Raw genomic sequence first — 22,480 nt, 5'->3', positions numbered from 1 at the left:
AACTTTTATTTCCCTGGGATAACTATCTAAGAGTACAGTTACTGGAGTTGTATGGTAATTGCATGTTTATTTTCATAAGAAACTGCCAAACTTTTTTTCTAAAGTGGATGTATCATTTTATATGCCCACCACCAATGTATGAGTCATCAATTTCTCCACATTATTATCAACATTTTATATTGTCACTATTTTATTTTGTCATTTTTGGACAGGTGGGTAGCAATATCTCATTGTTGATTTAATTGAAATCTGTAACAACCAATGATGGTCCAGATCTTTTCATGTGCTTATTTGTCTGCCATGATGCTTTAAATTTCCCTACTAATTCCTGTGTACTCATTACAAATCAAAAGTTATACCTTTGATCAGCTTATCCTGATCAAGAAAGTTAATAGATATTTATTTATGTGTGAGAAAACCCTAAATTCTCATCCTGACCTTAGAAAACCCTTGTAATCTGTCTCTAACAAATCTCTAGCCTTAGTGATTAAACTCAGTGATTCATATATATTGCAATTTATCTAGAGAATATTTATGTAACATGGATTTGCAACCAGAAGTGAGGAAGCAAAATAAGGGAACACAACACAATTTCTCAATAAATGCTATCTTAAAGTTTCCAGAGATGATGCAAGTATATAATAATTAGCAAAAAGAAACATTATTATTTACTAAAGAACATTAATTTTCATAATTAACATCCTTGTAATAGTAATATGTTTCATTGCTGCAAAATTTGCTTTTAAGCATTCCCAAAACATTCCTCCAGTATTTTTCGAGAACTACATTATTAACCAACTAATTCTTAATAAACATATATAAGAAAATAGGCAGTATTAATGACTAAAACCCATTCATGTCTTTAAATACGAAAATTTTAACAGTATGTAAAAGGATAATCATAAATCATTCTGTGCTTACCATTTTTTGACCACTGATAGAGAATGAACAATTATGAAGGCCTTGACAGTATCCTATAAATTCTGTGTATTTTCAATTTAGTTGATGTATTTGGGAATACTATTGATGCTGTCAGGGCAAACAAAGGAATAAATAATAAAAGTTTTAATAAATTATCTCAAGTTAATTTGAGATAACTCAATTAATCAGTGCAAATTAAATAATCAATACTTAGAGCCCATCAAGAAACATAAAAAAATACTGCAAGCTTTTAAAAAATAAATGAAAATATATTTTAAAAATTCTTCCTCACAGCTCCTTTGCTAAATTTTTCGTTATACAAAAAGATATTATTTCAGTGGGCAGTAGATATAAACATGTAAATGTTTGTGATTTGACATTACTTGCAAAGTATTTTCATAAAATGTGCTAATTTAAATATTTTTTAAAAAAATTTTGACATGCTATTAATACTTGTTTTAATGCAAAATACTCTCCCATATTTTAGCACATTAAGTTAGACTTCTTGGAAATTACTAAAACTGAAACATTTCATATATCTCAGCACCCATTTTTTCCCTCAAAATTAGTACTTTCGTTAGTCTGAAATTAAAAATCCTGTTTTTATCTTTATTTCTGATTAATCACACCTATTTCTGCCACTATCTTATCTCTCAGTGTCCCGCACTGACACATTGAGACCAGAAGGACTTGTTAGAGTCAGATTAGGAGGGCTATTGAATGCCATTCTAATTTGAGACTATTTTTCCATAGGCAGTGGGTACCTATTAACATTTTGTTTGGAGAAACATGATCAAAGTGATATTTTTAGATGTTTCATGTGCGTACCTAGAAGTCAAAGGGAGCACTTAAAGGACCCATGAACCATACTCCAGCGAATTTGAATCAAAACACCTATGAACTATACTACAGCAACTTTGATCAAATAGGTGAATAGTTAACGAAAAAAAAAAGTAATACATGGGGAGAAACATAGAAGAGAAACAAAACATATTTGGTAATTAAGACTAAGTAGGAGTCAAGAAAAATTCAGTTCTACTTAAAGCAGAAAGAGACAAAACTAGTCTAGTTTGTTAGATTTATTTAGGTTTGTTTATTTACATATGCTGTGCTTAATCACTCAGTCCTGTCCAACTCTTTGAGACCCCACGGTCTGCAGCCCACCAGGCTACTCTGTCCATGGGGATTCTCCAGGCAAGAATGCTGGAGTGGGTTTCCATGCCCTTCTCCTGAGGATCTCCTCAACCCAGGGATTATACACAGGTCTCCCACACTGCAGGTGGATTCTTTACCATTTGAGCCACTAGGGAAGCCCGTTTATTTAGATACTATTTTTAAATGCCTTTGAGGGTGGATGTGATTTAAGAGTCAATTTTTATTTTTATTTATTTATTTTCGGATATGCTGTCTTCATTGCTATGTGCACTTTTCTCTAGTTACAGCAAGTGGAGGCTACCATGTAGTTGCAGTAAGTGCACTTCTCATTGGGGTGGCTTCTTTTGTTGCAAAGCATGGGCGTGAGGGCACATGAGCTTTAATAGCTGCAGCATGTGGACTCAGTAGTTGCAGCTCCCAGGCTTTAGATCACAGGCTCAATAGTTGCAGCCGACAGGCTCTGTCACTCCGTGGCATGTGGTATCCTTTCAGATCAGGGATTGAACCTGTATCTTCTGCATTGATAGGTGGAGTCTTTACCACTGAGCCCCCCAGGGAAGCCCAAGAATCAATTTTTTAAACATGTTTATTTTTATGTGAAAATAAAATCCAAATAAATGGAAACTTTTTTTTTTAATAGAATGATCCTTTGACGAGAAATAAGAGTTGGAGATATAAATGTGGGACTCTTCAGCTTATGTTGTTCAGTCACTCTGTCATATCTGACTCAACTTTTAGTTAACTGATACCATGAGCAAAGATATATCTATGAGAGACAGGAAGAAAAAGAGGTAAGATGGAAAGAGACAGAAAGAAAGAAGTGAGAAGGATAAAGAACCAGCATTCATCAAGAATTGTTCACACATAAAATATGGGAAGAGCATCAGTAGAACTGACAAAGCAGTATTTCAGAGCGGGAGAAAGAGAAATCAGCTCATCTCATGTATAGAAACCAAGAGGAGAAGAGTTTTAAAGATGGAGTGTATGGTCAACAAGATCAAATACCTCATTATAGTGTATGGTAGGGTAAAAGGGGGATTACCTGATGATTCAGATGGTAAAGAATATGCCTGCAATGTAGGAGACCTGGGTTTAATCCCTGGGTCAGAAGATCCCCTGGAGAAGGAAATGGCAACCCACTCCAGTGTTCTTGCCTGTAGAATTTCATGGACAGAGGAGTCTGGTGGGCTGCATAGTCCATGGGGTCACAAAGATTCAGACATGACTGAGTGACTAACACTTTGACTTTCACTTTGTGAAGTAAATGGAGAGTTGCTCATTGCATTTCACAGATATCATATTATCAGATATCATATCATGCACAGAACTCAAAGGCAGAAGAAGAAAAGTTTCAGAAAAAATTAATAATGTTGGTTCTTAGAAGATGTTGTTTTTCAGTCACTAATTCATGTCCTGTTCTTTGCGACCCCATGGACTGCAGTTTGCCAGGCTTCCCTGCCCTTCACCATCTCCCAGAACTTGCTCAGACTCCTGTGTGTCGAATCAGTGAGGCTGGTTCTAAATGAGTCAGTCAGAATGTTGAAAAATAGAAGAGAATAAGAATGATGGATAAAACAGGAGATAATATGTATATATTATATCTCCTGTTTAAATAAGGCTGGCAATAGTTGAAACACTATGCTAAGAGTTATCTCTAAGCAAAGAAAAAATAATAGTAATAATGATCTTTGGAAATTATCCCTCTCTGGGGATTAATGAAATGAGACTTTACAAGTTTAAATAATTTGCTTTAATCCATATGTATAGTAAATGCTGGAGCTGTTTTCAGACTCAATTTAAATTAATAATGTCAGTAAATTTAGGTATAAGAATTTGTTGTCCCCAAGAGAAATTATCTCATAGGCTTGTAGATAGCAAAGAAGCAGACTGTAAGGAAATGAAAATTTTCCCCCAGAGGGAGATTTTAAAGATCAGTGCCTTGGAAGAGACAGGAAAAGTTCAAACAGTGGAGGTAGGTAAAGCAAATGAAAGGTATGCTATTATATTTAACCATGGAATTCAGACTTGATCAGTCTTTTTTATCTATAAAATTTAACATTTCTAAAATGTAGGCAGTGGGAATGGATTATTCTACTGAGAAAATGAGGAAGACTCATTATGACCATGACTTTGTAAGGAAATTAAAAGAAAGGATCAAAAGCTTTGAAGTCCAAATGAAATAACATTGAGATTATTTAGACCAAGTCTTCATGGTTTTCTCAAGAAACAGTGCCACCTGCCTAAAGCAGATTTAAAGAATTGAGGAATAAAAAAGTAATTTGAATTCAAAGATTAATAAAGCTAATCTTGGGGGAGGCTACTACCTATGCTGGTGGGGTAGCTTTGCCCTACCACATTTCTACTGCTCACTGGTAATAAATTCTTTACCATGCATCTCAGTATCACAGGACAGGAAAAAGCAGGGTAAAGAGACTTTGTATTGCAACTGTTGTTATCCAAGAAAAGGGAGAAGAAGAGTACTATCTAACTATCTAATTATGTCTATATTCCTCTTATTATGGTAATTATATAATTAAAATATAAAATATTTCATCTAAATACATGTATTAAAAAATATCATGTAAATAAACCTAATCTTAATGTAGACTTAAAATTCTAAATGATACTGTTATTTTTGAAAATGTGGTCCCAATAATGGAGGTATAGTTAGTGATGATATTCTCCTTGAAATATTGACTTTTAAAATTATATTGATAATAGTGATATCATATGAGGTCATAGCCTCATCATTTTGGACATTTCAACTGATGTCTCTAAGAAAAAGTTCTATCTAAGATAATGAGGCATTTTTTTCCTGGAGAACAGACACATGCAAACTCTAAAAATATCAAATCTCATATGCTTATTATCTCCTATTTAGGTGTTTGAAATTAAAGACTAAGTTCCAATTTTTTTTCTTGCAAGCCTAAGATTGCTAAATGAATACTATGTGAACAATGACAGTCATTTTTTATGATGACAAAAAAATAATCAGTGACTTGGTTGGTCTTCCAAATTTCCATTTGGAAAATAAATATTTTCTCCTAAAATGTCTTTTCAATTACACATGGTTGAGAAAGAGATATTAGGGGAAAATCTCAGCCAAGTGTGGGTGAATTGCTTAAACTGTGCATTGATTACTGACTATTAAGCAGCTCTTATTTGAATGCATATGATCACTTTAACCACAGGCTCCATTTTCTCTGTCTTCTATCAGCAGTTGCAGCATCCAGCGATCAAAGCCAGATTCCTATAATTGCTGTGTCTGTGACAGTGGGAGTCATTTTGTTGGCAGTGGTTATCGGCTTCCTCCTCAGTGGAAGGTAAGACAGGAAGCTGTGCTTCTGAACTTTTGCAGCTGATCTCTGCCTTACCTTGATCTGACCGTTTGACTGTTAATCACATCCCAAAACAAATCAGGCAAGTGATATATCATTAGATAGCCTCTATGTAGAATATATTTCTTAAGCTTTACCTTGTCTGTATGAGTTCTTTTAAGCACACAATTTCTCTTTTCCAGGTATATTCTCTTCACACGAATAGTATTAACTTGTTATTATTTATTATGTTGTTAATATAACCATATCTTTTCCTGATATAGTTTATTTTAACCTGAGGTTTATTTTTTCATTTTAAAAGTATTTGTCAATATATCCTCTCAAAGGTTTCAGTTTTAGTGTTTAGGAAGGCCTGTGTCTGTGCTTATTATTTGAGAAGAATAAGACTAATAATTTCAGTTTAGCCAGCTTTCTCTCCTAACAGGGTGATGGATACAAAGTAGACACTCTGACAAACAGCATTTTGAGAAATAACCACCCCATTTTTAAGACTGCATTTAAATTCAGCTTCTGAATGATTTCAACCTGAATATGTCAATCAGAGTGTATATAGTGAATTTTATTGAATGTTATATCAATATATACATTAATATGTGCATTAAATATCTACATTTTTCACTTTGAACAAAGAGGCAGAGCCCCCCAACAAGAGCTCATGAGGAAGGTGTCTCCTGACATTGATCAAAGCATAATCAATCTTTCTAAAAATATAAATAAAAGCATGAGTGTGTTCTATTCCTGCAACAAACATATTTCCATTTTTAATCCAGGCCATTGTTAGAAGGGATATTCAGTAATGAGACCTGTTCATTTGAAAATGCTCTGATGTTAGACTATTACAGAAAACCTGATAAGTCTTCATGAAAGTATTAAACCTAAAGAAATATTTGAAAATATAATATGATTCAAAAAAGTCAAGAAATCATTCATATTGATTTTGTACTGTTTTACTCATTTACTTTTGACTCTTCGGCACCTATTCAACTGATAAATGTATAGAATTAGGCATTTTCTGCATATTGTATTATGAAAAGATTTATGACTACATCTTTATTTTTTTTTTTTTTTTTTTTTTTTTTTTTTTTTTGACTACATCTTTAAATTACAGTCAAGACACTTTATTTTCATAAAATAAATTTCATAAACATTGTTACTTTCTTTGAACATCCTTTTTCTTTCCCCAGAATTCTCTTTCTTCTAGTTATTGTTCATTTAAAAGTGTTCAAAGTTTTCTTACGAAATTGTTGCTTACTTTTACTATTAGAATAGCAGTAATTCACTTTCAGAATTGCTAGCTGGGAAGCAGTCTGTGTTCTATTGAGGACTGCCAGCCCTGCTCAAGCCAGAGCCTGGCTGGATTGTGACCCAATGATCTATTCTCTCTGAAGTCACTTATGGAGCATGCTCTACTTTTGTCCTTGCTTTCTGGAAGAGAAGCTAATTCCACTAGTCTTGTCATTAAAACTTTGCTCAGATTTTGATCAAGTAAGGTAATTGAATTGAGTAAATTGTAACTACCAAAACAACTATGATGATATAATCTGTTTTTTCTACCCAAAAGGGTGGTTGACTATCATACATTTGCAGAGCTGGTTTGTGATATCAGTTATTTACTTGTGACTGAGATACTGGTTAGCCTCTTCCTTTCCAGTAAATCCAGAAGTGTTACTCATTTATAGGCACATGGGGATCATAAGAAGATATTATTTGTCTAGTCTACTGAGTAAAAATGGAGGAAAGGGGCAAGGTCTAGGGACCAATACGTTTGTGTGTTTGAAGATTTATTAAGGAACAGATAAAATATAAGAAACATTTTACTGTAGACTTACAGTTTATCTATGTAACCTAAGTATTGTTAATTTGAATTTACTGATGACATTCAGCTAGGTATCTTCGCTGACCTATATATGAACCAAACACTGTCCCCCGCCCCCATTTTTTCCTTAATATATATAAAACTGAATTAAAAGCAATTCACTTTGTTACATCTGCAGCATTAGACAAAGTGAGAGAAGTTTCAGTATACCTACTGTTTGGTACCTGAAGAACAGTATAGCTTTAGCGTGCATGCACACATGTACACAAATTCCATATGCATCAGAAACTATCATACAAGAATAACTAAATTTTACTGTCTAGAAATATCTAGTGTATTTCTCAGTTGAATTAAAATGATATCTACCCCTAAGAAGAGAAGCTTAATTTTCAGCATTATTAAACCCAACTCTTGATAATTTTGGATCTAGTGTATTGCAGAAATATATCACTTTTTAAAAAATATCAGCAATTATAATTTGGGCACTGTTCATTCATATTAATTCTTTTTAATTACACACACTGTGATGTTGAGACTAGGAATTTGCAGGTTAAAGGAAAACACACTTTACTAAAAATTAATCTGAGATTTATATTTCTTTACCAGCAAATTTTTGGCATGAAACTTTAATTGCTTCATTTTGTTGGATGTGCATTCTTGAATTTCAGGGAGCGTTTGTCTTATGATAGAAATATCTCTTGGTATTTTATTTTACTTTTCATGAACTTAAACAGACTTATTTAGAAGTTAAATGATACGAGTCTAACGGGACTTTTCCTATCCATTCAAGGCAATTTTTGTTGGGACTAAGAAAATCTTATCTACCTTGTAGTACCTGGAGTATACTGAATTAATAAAATTTAGTCAAATAAAAGAAAAACTAAATGAAGAGATGTGGACAAAACCTAACAAAAATTTGGGGAATTATCTTTAAAGCACTAGCAAATTACTGAAAAAATTCTGTACTAGGAATGATTGAGGACACTGACATTGAATTATACATATTTCCCCTTGTGCTAAAATATGATTGATAAACACACAAAACTGTAATATCATTTAGACTCCACCCTCACTTTGAACTTATTCTCTTTGATCACCTTTTAATTTCCTGAATATTTTATAAACCAGATATTTGCTCCTGGTTAAAATGTCTTTTAAATTACAAATAATTTTAACTTTTCAGTGGTGATATAGACTTAAATTTGATATATTGCAAATATATTACTGTTATCTGTATGTAATATTCACTGAAGTTTATATCATCATTTGGGCCTGGGAAAGTGTATGTCTTGAAGGTACATCAGTCAGTTCAGTTTAGTTGTTCAGTCGTGTCTGACTCTTTGCAACCCTGTAGACTGCAGCCCCACCAGGCTTCCCTGTCCATCACCAACTCCCAGAGCTTACTCAGACTCATGTCCATTGAGTCAGTGATGCCATCCAACAATCTCATTCTCTGTCATCCCCTTCTCCTCCCGCTTTCAATCTTTCCCAGCATCAGGGTCTTTGCCAATGTCAGTTCTTTACATCAGGTGGACAAAGTATTGAAGTTTCAGAGTTAAATAAAAGAGTTTTAAATCAAAATTATTTTTTTCCATGGTATTTTTTTTCTTTTGGAAAAAATGGTGGTATTCATAATTTCAAGAAGTATTTGACATTTTATTAAATGCTTGTCATAATTCTTATGTTAGGAAATACAATGGCTTAATGCTAAAATATGCTGGATCTAGAAACTTTTCTTCAAGCTCCTTTGTAGCCAAATAAGATAATTGTATAGACATTTTGAATGCAGCTATTTAGTTCAGACAAGTGCCAGAGCTCTGCCCACATTTTATATAAAAGCACAATAGCTTCTGAAATCAATCCTTTTATAGGGTATGAAGTATTCTAAAACCTTCAGAGAAGCATCTTTGCCTAGTGGAAGTAACACAATAATAATATTGATAACAGTAAGTTTAATATTTTCTAGATGAATGACATATGATCTGCTAGTAAGCACTGTTCCAAGGACTTCAAATGTAATATCTCACAACTCTGTATCTCATTATTAGCTCTATCTCTAATTTATACTTCATAAAAGTTATCTCCTTGATGTTTCTTGAATATTGTAAAAATAGCCAAGCTGTAAGGCTTTTGCACTGGCTCTTGTTACTGTCTAAAACTCTTTTGCCCCAGAAAGAAACAGGACTTTCTCCTTTCTTTGTTTAACCTCATTCTGTCAATTGAGTTTTCTAAAATAATGGCCCATGATTTCTTCCTCTGTGCATCAGATCTTCCTTACCCTGATTTGCCCCATTACAGTACCCATTGCCATTATAATATATATATATATATATTAATATTTGTGTGTATATTTTGTCTTCCCTGGTGGCTCAGTCAGTGAAGAGTCTGCCTGCAATGCAGAAGAAAGTGTGTATATTTGTATCTGTTTGGTTTATTTTCTGTCTCCCATACTTGAATATAAGCTTCAGAATGACAGAGATTTTTATCTGCAAGTTCTCTCACCTTAGAACGATGTCTAGAATATAAATTATATAGTTAGTTGATAAGGGCCTGGGTCTTGAGCACAGCTCTAAGTCTAAGATCCTTACTCTTCACTATTTAACTTTCCTATGACTTATATCTTTCAACTATATGATTTTGGCGAAACTCTGAACTCTTATATGTGAAGCCAGTGGGTTTCTACTGCTAAAGATAATCGTATTAACATTTAAAACTTTTTAAACTGATATAATATGAATAAAATAACCCTTAGAAATTAATCTCTGTGATATCTTGACCCTAAAGTAAATTAAAGAACATACTGGGTTTGCAACTTCCCTGGTGGTGCAGTGGATAAAAATCCACCTACCAATGGCAGGGAAATGGGTTTGATCCCTGGTCTGGAAAGATCCCACATGCTGCAGAGCAGGTAAGCCCGTGCACCACAGCTACTGAGCCCATGCTCTAGACCCTGTGAGCCGCAACTGCTGAAGCCCATGTGCTCCAGAGCCTGACCTCTGCAATAAGAGAAGCCATTGCAATGAGAAGTCTGTGCACTGCAGCAAAGAGAAGCCCCTGCTCACTGCAACTAAAGAAACCCATGCAAAAGTAAAGAAGACACAGTGTAGCCAAAATAAATAATTAACTAGTAAGAAAAGAACATATTGGGTTATAGTGAATTTTCCCTTCATTATACACTTGAAAATTATACACGGTAAACTATGTCTGTTCTAGAATCATACATATCAAATGTCACCACCCCCATAGCCATTCCTGGTTTTGTGAAAGCTAGTTAATTTCACTTTTGTTTTTACTCAAAACTTAAGTTCATCATTTTATATGTGTCTGCTCTGATAGAAATGTGTTTATGTTGAACACAGATTCTGGTGTTCAGTTAAGTTCAGTTCAGTCACTCAGTCATGTCCAGCTCTTTGCAACCCCATGAATCTCAGCACGCCAGGCCTCCTTGTCCATCACCAACTCCCGGAGTTCACTCAGACTCACGTCCATCGAGTCCGTGATGCCATCCAGCCATCTCATCCTCTGTCGTCCCCTTCGCCTCCTGCCCCCAATCTCTCCCAGCATCAGTCTTTTCCAGTGAGTCAACTCTTCTCATGAGGTGGCCAAAGTACTGGAGTTTCAGCTTCAGTATCATTCCTTCCAAAGAACACCCAGGACTGATCTCCTTTAGAATGCACTGGTTGGATCTCCTTGCAGTCCAAGGGACTCTCAAGAGTCTTCTCCAACACTACAGTTCAAAAGCATCAATTCTTCGGCACTCAGCTTTCTTCACAGTCCAACTCTCACATCCATACATGACCACTGGAAAAACCATAGCCTTGACTAGACAGACCTTTGTTGGCAAAGTAATGTCTCTGCTTTTGAATATGCTATCTAGGTTGGTCATAACTTTTCTTCCAAGGGGTAAGCATCTTTTAATTTCATGGCTGCATTTCTCTAATAATGAGTGATGTTGAGCATCTTTTCATGTGTTTGTTAGCCATCCGTATGTCTTCTTTGGAGAAATGTCTATTTAGTTCTTTGGCCCATTTTTTTGATTGGGTCGTTTATTTTTCTGGAATTGAGCTGCATAAGTTGCTTGTATATTTTTGAGATTAGTTGTTTGTCAGTTGCTTCATTTGCTATTATTTTCTCCCATTCAGAAGGCTGTCTTTTCACCTTGCTTATATTTTCCTTTGTTGTGCAGAAGCTTTTAATTTTAATTAGATCCCATTTGTTTATTTTTGCTTTTATTTCCAGAATTCTGGGAGGTGGATCATAGAGGATCCTGCTGTGATTTATGTCTGAGAGTGTTTTGCCTATGTTCTCCTCTAGGAGTTTTATAGTTTCTGATCTTACATTTAGATCTTTAATCCATTTTGAGTTTATTTTTGTGTACAGTGTTAGAAAGTGATCTAGTTTCATTCTTTTACAAGTGGTTGACCAGTTTTCCCAGCACCACTTGTTAAAGAGGTTGTCTTTACTCCATTGTATATTCTTGCCTCCTTTGTCAAAGATAAGGTGTCCATATGTGTGTGGATTTATCTCTGGGCTTTCTATTTTGTTCCATTGATCTATATGTCTGTCTTTGTGCCAGTACCATACTGTCTTGATGACTGTGGCTTTGTAGTAGAGCCTGAAGTCAGGCAAGTTGATTCCTCCAGTTCCATTCTTCTTTCTCAAGATTGCTTTGGCTATTCGAGGTTTTTTGTATTTCCATACAAATCTTGAAATTATTTGTTCTAGTTCTGTGAAAAATGTGGCTGGTAGCTTGATAGGGATTGCATTGAATTTGTAAAAAATTGCAAATAGAACTACCTTATGACCCAGCAATCCCACTGCTGGGCATACACACCGAGGAAACCAGAATTGAAAGAGACACATGTACCCCAATGTTCATCGCAGCACTGTTTATAATAGCCAGGACATGGAAACAACCTAGATGTCCATCAGCAGATGAATGGATAAGCAAGCTGTGGTACATATACACAATGGAGTATTACTCAGCAGTTAAAAAGAATTCATTTGAATCAGTTCTGATGAGATGGATGAAACTGGAGCCGATTATACAGAGTGAAGTAAGCCAGAAAGAAAAACACCAATACAGTATACTAACACATATATATGGAATTTAGGAAGATGGCAATGACGACCCTGTATGCAAGACAGGGAAAGAGACACAGATGTGTATAACGGACTTTTGGACTCAGAGGGAGAGGGAGAGGGTGGGATGATTTGGGAGAATGACATTCTAACATGTATACTATCATGTGAATTGAATCGCCAGTCTATGTCTGACGCAGGATGCAGCATGCTTGGGGCTGGTGCATGGGGATGACCCAGAAAGATGTTATGGGGAGGGAGGTGGGAGGGGGGTTCATGTTTGGGAATGCATGTAAGAATTAAAGATTTTAAAATTTAAAAAATAAAAAACTAAAATTAAAAAAAAATAATAATAATAATTTCATGGCTGCAGTCACCATCTGCAGTGATTCTGGAGCCCAAAAAAATAAAGTCTGACAGTTTCCACTGTTCCCCATCTATTTCCCATGAAGTGATTCTGGTGTTGGTTGTCAGTAAATATCCAATGATTGAACGACTGGCAAAGTGAAGCCAGAGTTTGAGACTCTTGAAAACATGCTTTAAACTAGCTTTTCAGCATTATCACTATATGTGTTTTAGACCTCAGTTCCTTTGGTTGCATATTACAGTAGCCAAATTCAAAGTGGTTATCAAAACGATAATTGTAGATCATATAGATAAAAAGTTCCAGAGATTTTTTTAAGAATTGAAAGTACAGACACTTGTAGATCCAAATTGTAAAATATTGCCTGCTATGCAATTGAAGATCCATGATTCAGGAATGCTCTGGCACTATTATGGTATTTAAAGGCACTGATCAAAATGAGCTTATTTAGGTAGAGCCCAAGGGCTCTGATATATACTGAGAGATAGATTGAAGGAGGAATATCTATCCAGAGGAGACAGAGAAGGAGTGGTCCATGAGGAGGCAGGAGACCAGATGATCGTTGGATTCCTAAAGTGGGACTAGTCACCAACTTGAATCCAGCCCCCATGTTAGAGCTCTTGACCTGCATCTTCACAGGTGGCACAGGCTCTGACAGGAACCTGACACACAGCCCCACAGAGTAAATCAATTGATAACACTGAGACCTTAACTAAGAGCAGTATGGGAAGGCATACTGCATGGCAGTACATTTAGAGCTCATGCCTGAATCTGAAGTAGAGTCAATCTCAGACAAAGCACATGACCAAAGAATGAAGAGACAGGCTCTCACCCAGTGTCTTTTTTCATATCCCCCACTTCATCTTTCAATATGTAAACCTCACTCACATGTCAAGACTCACATCAACTGTTTGTTCTCCCATAAAACCTTCCTCAATTCCTTTAGCCAAAGTATTCTCTCCTCTGCTTAAGTCTCAACAATGCACCAGTATTTTTCATGGAATGTAATGCTTTCAACCACAAGTTATAGTAAATATGTTCTCTCTTCTGCGCGCCAGTAAGTAAGATAAGTAAGTAAGTAAGTAAGAGGATAAAGACCTGTGTGGCTCTCCTGCATAACCTAATTGAATGAATGACTCATAAATTATGGAATTAAAGATAAATTGGGCATCAATCTCTATTTGAAGTGCTTTGTCTCATTTTCCCCTATTAAGATTCATTAAGTTTGGAAAATTAAAAAAAAAATGTTAGTAACACTGACATAAGCACAATAAAATACCTAAACCATAAATGTGCTTTCTTCCCAAGTAATGAAACTTTTGGTGTCATCCAGAAAATAAATGCAATGATGTCAAGAAGTATTGCATAGGAATTAAGAAATCTTCACTAGCTTGCATTATTTATTTGACATCTGGACATGCTAATGCCAGTATGGTGACATAACTGGTGATATCAAGCAGTGTTCAGTTTTATAAATGATAATATAACATCAACATGATTGTGCTTCTCTCTCAGTCTCCTTAAGTTATGGTCATCATGCATCTGTTGATATATTTGGCACATTAACAACTAGGATTATATACTTTCAGAGCTTGATAAGCTTTGATAAAAGTATTAAACAAAATATTTTAATCAGATACCATTTTATTTTAAAATAATTGTAAATAGACAAATATTTGTAATCACATGCAATCACTGATTTTAGAAAAGAGCTCATTAAAAAAATTCAACATTTTATGAATTAGCAATAGATGTGACATTATAAAACTCTAATAAATCCAAGCATGTGTATTGATTTAATATCTGGGAGTTGTTATCCCTTCTATTTTCTCATGATTACATGCTTTTTTCTTCAAAGGCTCTGAATCAAAGATAATTAGAGACCATATCATAATTTATTAATAACAGACAAATGGGGATCAGGGCACAATAGTGCCAGAAAGACTGGGAGCATAGCAACAACTAATTGCCCACTGTGGGAAGTTAATCATCCTAGGAAACTGAACCCAAGAGGGTTACTGGCTCAATTGCTCAATGTTATTGAATATCCCACCTGCGACTTTTCACAGATCAAGCATGTAAACATCACTGCAACTCTCAGGAAGTTATACTGAGGCAAACGTTTGAAAGGAAAACCTCTCTTCATGGTACTGGAGGCAAGTTAATCTCATTGATTTGCAAAGATGAAACTTATTTTAGCAAGAATCTAGAGGTTCATATTTCAAGTACTATGAAACACAAGACAGGTCAAAAGCCTAACCACAAGAGCCAAATACACTTTTTTTTTTTTTTTAAATCTCTGTTTGCCTGATGCTCCGTTTCTATGAGAACATGATCCCCATCTGAAAGAGCGAGCATGCTGTCATACCAGAAGATGCTGGGCTCTGGAAGAAAACCCTTCTAGGTTTCTGGGAATCTCACCACATCTTTCAGAGTCCATGATAGCACAGGCTTTCATAGCAGCCTGAGAGCCAGCTCTGCAGACAAAATCAATAGCACTGCCCTATGCCAAAGGGTAGACCATCTATTCAACAAAAAATTCAGTTAATTTCCTGAGCCATGTCTAGGAATATACTTATTGCTGAGAAATGAAGCAAATGAACAATAAAATGTTCCAAATGATTTTAAACACCAGGATAAAGCTACATTTGTTCAAGACCTGTGCTCTTTTTTAAAACTTGTGTGAACCTGGAAAGTAATAAATGTTTCTAATGGGGTAGCAACTCAGATTCGAACAGCTGAATTCTTATATTATGCTGTGTGGAAGTGTTGAATTCAGATCTGTCCGATGGCAGTGATGGTTATAATGCAACAATACATGCTATATCCCAGTTATCTTTCTTACCAAATTCTTTTAATGATCCCTCACCCCCTGCTTCTTTCTTATTTCTTACTCTACTAACTTCCTAATTTCACAGTAAAATGACAAACTTTTCTGTATCCAATCTTTGGCATACATTTGCTGTCAATAGTCTATAAGCATTTTCCACTTTCTTGGAGTCATCAGTATTGCAGATAACAATGTTAGAATTATGTTTTATTATTATTTTATGTTTAATTATATGCTTGCAATGATTATTTGTGTAAAGACTTATCTTTTGTTCCTGTTCTTGTGGTCTGCTGCTGAGTTGCACATCTCTGTAATGGTCATGAGTTCTCTTGAGACAGGGTCGATTGAAAGGCAAGTCAGATCATTGAGTTTTTTGTTTTTATTTTTGTTTTCGCTTTCTTTACACACCACCTCTTTCATCCTGATTGGCAAAATATCATCAAATTGGCAAACTGAGACATCTATGTGTTGATTAGTGGAAAAAAGCTTCTTTGTTTCTTAGGTTTTTTTTTTTGCCATTCTTAGACTAACTACGTAAATCCTATTCCCTTGTATCTCACAAACACCACTTCTCCACCTCCAAGAACTCTCCACTGACACTGAGAAATCCTAGTGTTGCTTTCACATTCTTACACCCATTTTACATGATTTTCCTGAGGCAAATTTAATAGACATTGATTTGAACTGATTCTATTCATTGATGATGTACACATTTTGCCAACATTAAAAAATCTTATCTGTGGAGTTCAATTCTGGTCGTATAATTTTGATTGTTTAATACTTTAACTTGTTGAAACTTGGCTCAATGCTTCCCCTGTTTAATGCAAAGATCGCTCTTTTTCAAAGTATAGAGATGTAGGACACAAGAATGTAAAAGATAATCATAACATACAATCACAGAGCAAAGAGTTGAACAAATATCTTTAAAATATGTAAGAATATAAATTAAGTGAAATATTTTCTATACTAATATGAATTTAATTTTTGCCTAGATATAATAGAATTTACACCAGTCCTCATTGCTAAAGTTATTTCTGCGATCTCCATATGTGCCAGCAACACTATGCTACATTTTTAAAGATACCAAGTGTTCCAACAGATATTAAATTTGTAGAATTTTTCTGATGTTCTTAATTTGCTGCAAGTAAAATTATCTGGAAAATGCCAATCTGTAGGTCCAGCCTTCCTCAGAAAATTTTAAGATACAATTTAACCACTCAAATGCCTCACTTCTATCTCATCATGCCAAAGATAATATAAAATCTGTTATCATCAAACTAGCATGAGTTTAATGTTTATGTGATAAGTGATGTTAAACATTGTTTATATACACAGTTTGATGACACAAGTATGTGATCAATCAGAATTCTAAATTTCCATGACTTTGTATGTTTTCTAATACATAAGGACCTCTTGATATATTTTGACATTGGTATCTGACTTTCTCTGACTCCTTCTAGTCTAGCTGTTTCAAACATACTTTACTTATAACGGTCTGCTAGATTCACCTAAATGACTCTTCTAGTCATTTAGACGGAGAAGGCAATGGCAACCCACTCCAGTACTCTTTCCTGAAAAATCCCATGGATGGAGGAGCCTGGTAGGCTTCGGTCCATAGGGTCACTAAGAGTCGGACACGACTGAGCGATTTCACTTTCACTTTTCACTTTCATGCATTGGAGAAGGAAATGGCAACCCACTCCAGTGTTCTTGCCTGGAGAATCCCAGGGACGGGGGAGCCTGGTGGGCTGCCATCTCTGGGGTCGCACAGAGTCGAACACGACTGAAGCGACTTAGCAGTAACAGCAGCAGCAGTCATTTAGAATATAAAGGGACAGGACAAACTGAACCTTTCCTTGAGTCCTAATGATTTATAAAAAATCATTCCAAACCTGTGATAGTGTATACTGTCACTCACTAAGAGGGAAATAGCTACCTTGAAATTGAAGTTGATGTCAGTTTTACCATCCAGTACTTTTTTACCCACGTCCTGAGGCTTCTAACTCCTCATCCAAGAAATTGAAGTGGAAGTCCTGTATATCTCAAGTATCTGTCTGAGCCTATGCAGTTTGGCCCATTGCCAGGGTGACTGGGTCCTGCTCGTGTGTCTCCAACTCTTTGAAACTAACCTTACTCTAAGAGTGGAGAAGGAAATGGCAACCCACTCCAGTGTTCTTGCCTGGAGAATCCCATGGATGGAGGAACCTGGTAGGCTACAGTCCATAGTGTCGCAAAGGGTCCAGCACGACTGAGTGACTTCTCTCTCTCTCTCTCAGAGAATTCTTAAATAGCCCAGCTTGGAAGTCTATTAGGGGTCACCTCAGTACATTGGACTGATTCAAAATTGAGAAAAGAGTTCATCAAGGCTGTATATTGTCACCCTGCTTATTTAACTTATATGCAGAGTACATCATGCAAAATGCAGGGCTAGATGAATCACAAGCTGGAATCAAGATTGCCAGGAGAAATATCAACAAACTCAGATATGCACGTGATAACATTCTAAAGCAGAAAGTGCAGAGAAACTAAAGAGCCTCTTGATGAAGGTAAAAGAGGAGACTGAATGAGCTGACTTAAAACTCAACATTCAAAAAACTAAGATCATGGCACCTAGTCCCATCATTTCATAGCAAATAGATGAAGAAAAAATAGAAACAGTGACAGATTTTATTTTGGGGGGCTCCAAAATCACTGCAGACGGTGACTGCAGTCACAAAATTAAGAGACTTTTACTCCTTGGAAAAAAAATATGACAAACCTTGATAGCCCATTAAAAAGCAGACACATCACTTTACCCATAATGGTCCGTATAGTCAAAGCTATGATTTTTCCAGTAGTCATGTATGGATGTGAGAATTGGACCTTAAAGCTGAGCACCTAAGAATTGATTATTTCAAATTATGGTGCTAGAGATGACCCCCGAGAGTCCTTTGGACAGCAAGAAGATCAGCCAGTCAAACCAGTCAATCCTAAAGGAAATCAACCCTGAATATTCTTTGAAAGGACTGATGCTGATGTGTCAGTATTTTAGCCATCTGATGCAGAGAGCCAACTCATTGAAAAAGACCCTGATGCTGGGAAAGATTGAGGCCAGGAGGAGGAAGCAACAGAGGTTGAGGTGGTTGGATGGCATTACCAACTCAATGGACGTGAGTTTCAGCAAACTCTGGGAGATACTGCAGTCCATGGGGTGCAAAGAGTCAACTTAATGACTGAAGAATATATGCATATTTGAATTCAGAATGTATAGTTTTATTTTCTTTTTTCTTTGATTAAAATTATAATATGAAAATTTCCTGTGTGGTTGGGACTATTTAAAAAATAAAAAATTATTGCTTCTTTGACATTCTAGTATCTAATTTTTCCCATATATTTTTCTTTTTGTTTTGTTTGTTTTCTTTTGTTGTGTTGGTTTAGGGGAAGGGAGTTGCTATTTTATCTCTAATAGTCTTAGAACACATTTGTATAATTCAAATTAAGGGACAGTGAATATGCATATTTTAAAGATGTTGATACTTATTGATAAATGGCCCTTCTAAAACATTGTACCAATTACCATTCCCCCCAACAGTGCATGAAATTGCCTGATGGCTCACAAACTAGTTAGTCTAGGAGAAAAATAGGTCTGTGTTTTTAATTGCATTTTTTATATTATTTTTGAGATTTAATAGGATCATTTATATATTTGCAATGAGTATATTCATTAGTTATTTTACTGGCTATTTTATAAATTATGTGTACATGCTCTTTACCCATTTAGCCTAGTGAGAGCTTAGCTTTTCATATAGTGAAAATATATCATTAGAAGTAGTGAAATTTGCTTGCTTTTTAATAATATTAATTTTGCATGAGGTACAAAAAATATAAATTTTATGAGCATCTAAATTGATATTCTCTATAGACATTAGTACCAGCACTGTTTATCACCCTCTCCTTATTCTGTTTTAGGTCTCTACATGTAACATTTACTAAAAAACGTATCTGTGTCGATATTCCTTTATCTATACTACCTCTAGACTATCAAACCTATTCTTCTAGTTTATATCAGGATCATATTACTTTAAATATTATAATTTAGCAAGATTTATCAATATTTGTTCAGGAAAATTCATATTGGGAAATTACATATGGTCACAATTATAAATATTTGACATAAGTATTTTGCATGCACATACATGCACACACATATATGTGTATATGCCCTTGCATGTGTATAAAGCAAATATCATTATTAACTGCTGTTACATATGGGTATAATGCATTAATATAGTTAACATTTGTCACTGTTGTATTTACTTTTAAACAGAACTACCATAATATATGATTTGGAAACTACTGACTAGTACTAATAGGCCAAGTATATATTTACATGGCATTTGAATAGTTTGATATGAAAATGAGCACTTAGCTTTCTTCTAAATCATTCTCATAATTAATTCAATTCTCATAATTTTTATGACAAAATACACACATTCCTTATGTTTTTATAATTTCAGTGTACTTCCCCAGATACTTTAATTATTTGTGAGTGATGTAATTAAACTGAAAGATTAGTCCTAGTTTTTCTACCCAACAAATTTAATAATGATAGGTGTGATTCAACTTTGGAAAATTATTTGACAGGCACAATGCAGAGAGCTAAATAAATTAGAACTTAAATATTTGACTTATTTCTTTGACTAATCTCTTTCCTTTTTTGGACCCATTCATATTTTTAATTAACATTACACTTTCATTAAGACAAAGGAGTGTTTAAAGTAAATGTTACTATCACAAAACTATCCTTAAAATTTTCTTTTTTTTTTTTTTGGCTGGCTGGCAAAATTAGCATCACTTTCTTTGCAACTTTGCTTCCCTTTGCTTTTTCCTTTCTACTTCTCTCAAAATAAAATCTAAAATAGGTAAGCACAATCAAGTTAGTGATGACAATGGTACACTCCTCTCAAACAACCCTTGAATATAGACTTGATTCAGCTGTGAAATGATTGGGAAGAAGTTTAGGGGAAGGAGCTTGTAGAAACTTTCAGTTTCTAGAAATGGAGGTGACTGATGTTTGCTCATGGAGGTATCATCCTACAAGAGAAACACATGATTCAGTAATGTGTGCATGCATGCATGTTAAGTCACTTCAGTTCTGTCTGACTCTTTGCAACCCCATGGACTGAAGGCCACCAGGCTTCTTGGTCCATGGGATTCTACAGCCTGGGAAGCCCTCAGTATTTTGTATATCAACACTGTTCTTGTGCCAGAACAAAGCTAAGATATGATAAAGGACTCAGTCACCAACACCTGAAACTGAGACTCAAAAGCAGACAGTGGTGTGTAAAAGCTTTACAGTGAAAAAAAGGGAAGGTTTCAGGTATGCCCTGATTGGAGATTTTGGCCTGAGATAGCCTGAGGTGGGCTAACAGGAAGTAAGTCATCCCATGTGATTGATTAGGCTTCCTCTGTTGTTTAGTGGCTCAGTTATGTACAACTCTTTGTGACCCCATGGACTGCAGCATGCCAGGCTTCTGTCCTTTGCTATATCTCAGAGTTTGCTTAAACTTGTGTCCATTGAATCGATGATACCATCCAACTATCTCATCCTCTGTCACCTCTTTCCCCTCCTTTCCTCAATCTTCCCCAGAATCAGGGTCTTTTCCAACAAGTTGGCTCTTCTCATCAGTGGCCCAAGTATTGGAGCTTCAGGTTCAGATAAGTCCTTCCAGTGAATATTCAGGATTGATTTCCTTTGGGGTTTACTGGTTTGATCTCCTTGCTGTCCAAGGGACTCTAGAGAATCTTTTCCAGCACCACATTTTGAAAGCATCAACTCTTCAACGCTCAGCCTTCTTTATGGTCCAGCTCTGACATCCATACGTGACAACTAGCAAAACCATTGCTTTGACTATACGGACCTTTGTGGACAAAGCAATGTCTCTTCTTTTTAATAGGCCGTCTAGGTTTGTCTTAGCTTTTCTTCTAAGGAGCTTGTACTCAGTCATGTCTGACTCTTTGCGACCCCATGGACTGTAGCCTGCCAGACTTCTCTGTCCATGGGGATTCTCCAGGCAAGAATACTGGAGTAGGCTGCCATTTCCTCCTTCAGGGGTTCCAAGCAGAAAGTGTCTTTTGATTTCATGGCTGCAGTCACCATCTGCAGTGATTTTACAGCCCAAGAAAATAAAGTCTCTCACTGTTTCCATTGTTTCTCCATCTATTTGCCATGAAATGTTGGAACTGGATACCTGTATACAAATATACAGTGTATGCTGATATACCACTGGCATTTGGTTATGTAAATTTGAATAATGTTTAACTGAGTCGGTTCAATCATGTCCAACTCTTTGAAACCCTATTGGCTGTAAGCTGCCCAGCTCCTCTGTCCATGGGATTCTTCAGGCAAGAACACTGGAGTGGGTTGCCAGTTCCTTCTCCAGGGGATCTTTGGAATCAAACTCATGTTTCCAGCCTCTCCTGCATTGCAGGCAGATTCCTTATTGCTAGCCACCAGGGAAGCCCTGTTAAAACTTAAATGATGAAATGTATGAAAAAGTGAACAGTTTGATTTTCCCATTCAAAATATCACACTGGTCAAATTTTACCAAAAGTACTTCAAGGATCATGTAACCTCTTTTGTTAAGGGTGTATGTGCTCAGTCACTTTAGTCATGTCTGATTCTTTGTGACCTTATGGGATTTAGCCTGCCAGGTTTTCTGGCCATGGGATTCTCCAGGCAAGAATACTAGAGTGGGTTGCCATTTGCTTCTCCAGGGGATCTTCCCAACCCAGAGCTTGAATCAGAGTCTCTTGGGGCTCCTGCATTGTCAGGGGGATTCTTTACCACTATGCCACTTAGTAAGCCCTTTATCTTTACTGTGAGGGTTACACAAATATTGTTAGAGAAATTGTGAGTTTGAGCTGGACCTGGAATGTTATGGTCTTCTTGACAGACAGGAACCTGGGGACAGGAGCTGATGAAAAAAAGGCGA

The 22,480-nt window shown here is 35.8% G+C and overlaps 1 protein-coding gene across 9 annotated transcripts in view; it reads left to right on the top strand.

The window, feature by feature from the left end:
* EPHA5 (EPH receptor A5) overlaps positions 1-22,480 on the top strand; it is a 408,801-nt gene that overhangs the window by 298,236 nt on the left and 88,085 nt on the right. For 5 of the 9 annotated variants that reach the window (XM_069594217.1, XM_069594214.1, XM_069594213.1 and 2 more), the window contains one exon: positions 5,294-5,399. In XM_069594217.1, the coding sequence (XP_069450318.1) occupies positions 5,294-5,399 (106 nt within the window). The remainder of the gene's footprint in view (positions 1-5,293; positions 5,400-22,480) is intronic. The other 4 variants (XM_069594218.1, XM_069594212.1, XM_069594210.1 and 1 more) reach the window with 1 other exon arrangement.

This window comes from Ovis canadensis, chromosome 6, assembly GCF_042477335.2.
Source record: "Ovis canadensis isolate MfBH-ARS-UI-01 breed Bighorn chromosome 6, ARS-UI_OviCan_v2, whole genome shotgun sequence".
Classification (NCBI taxonomy): Eukaryota; Metazoa; Chordata; class Mammalia; order Artiodactyla; family Bovidae; genus Ovis; species Ovis canadensis.
This window is presented reverse-complemented; position numbering and strand designations above follow the sequence as displayed.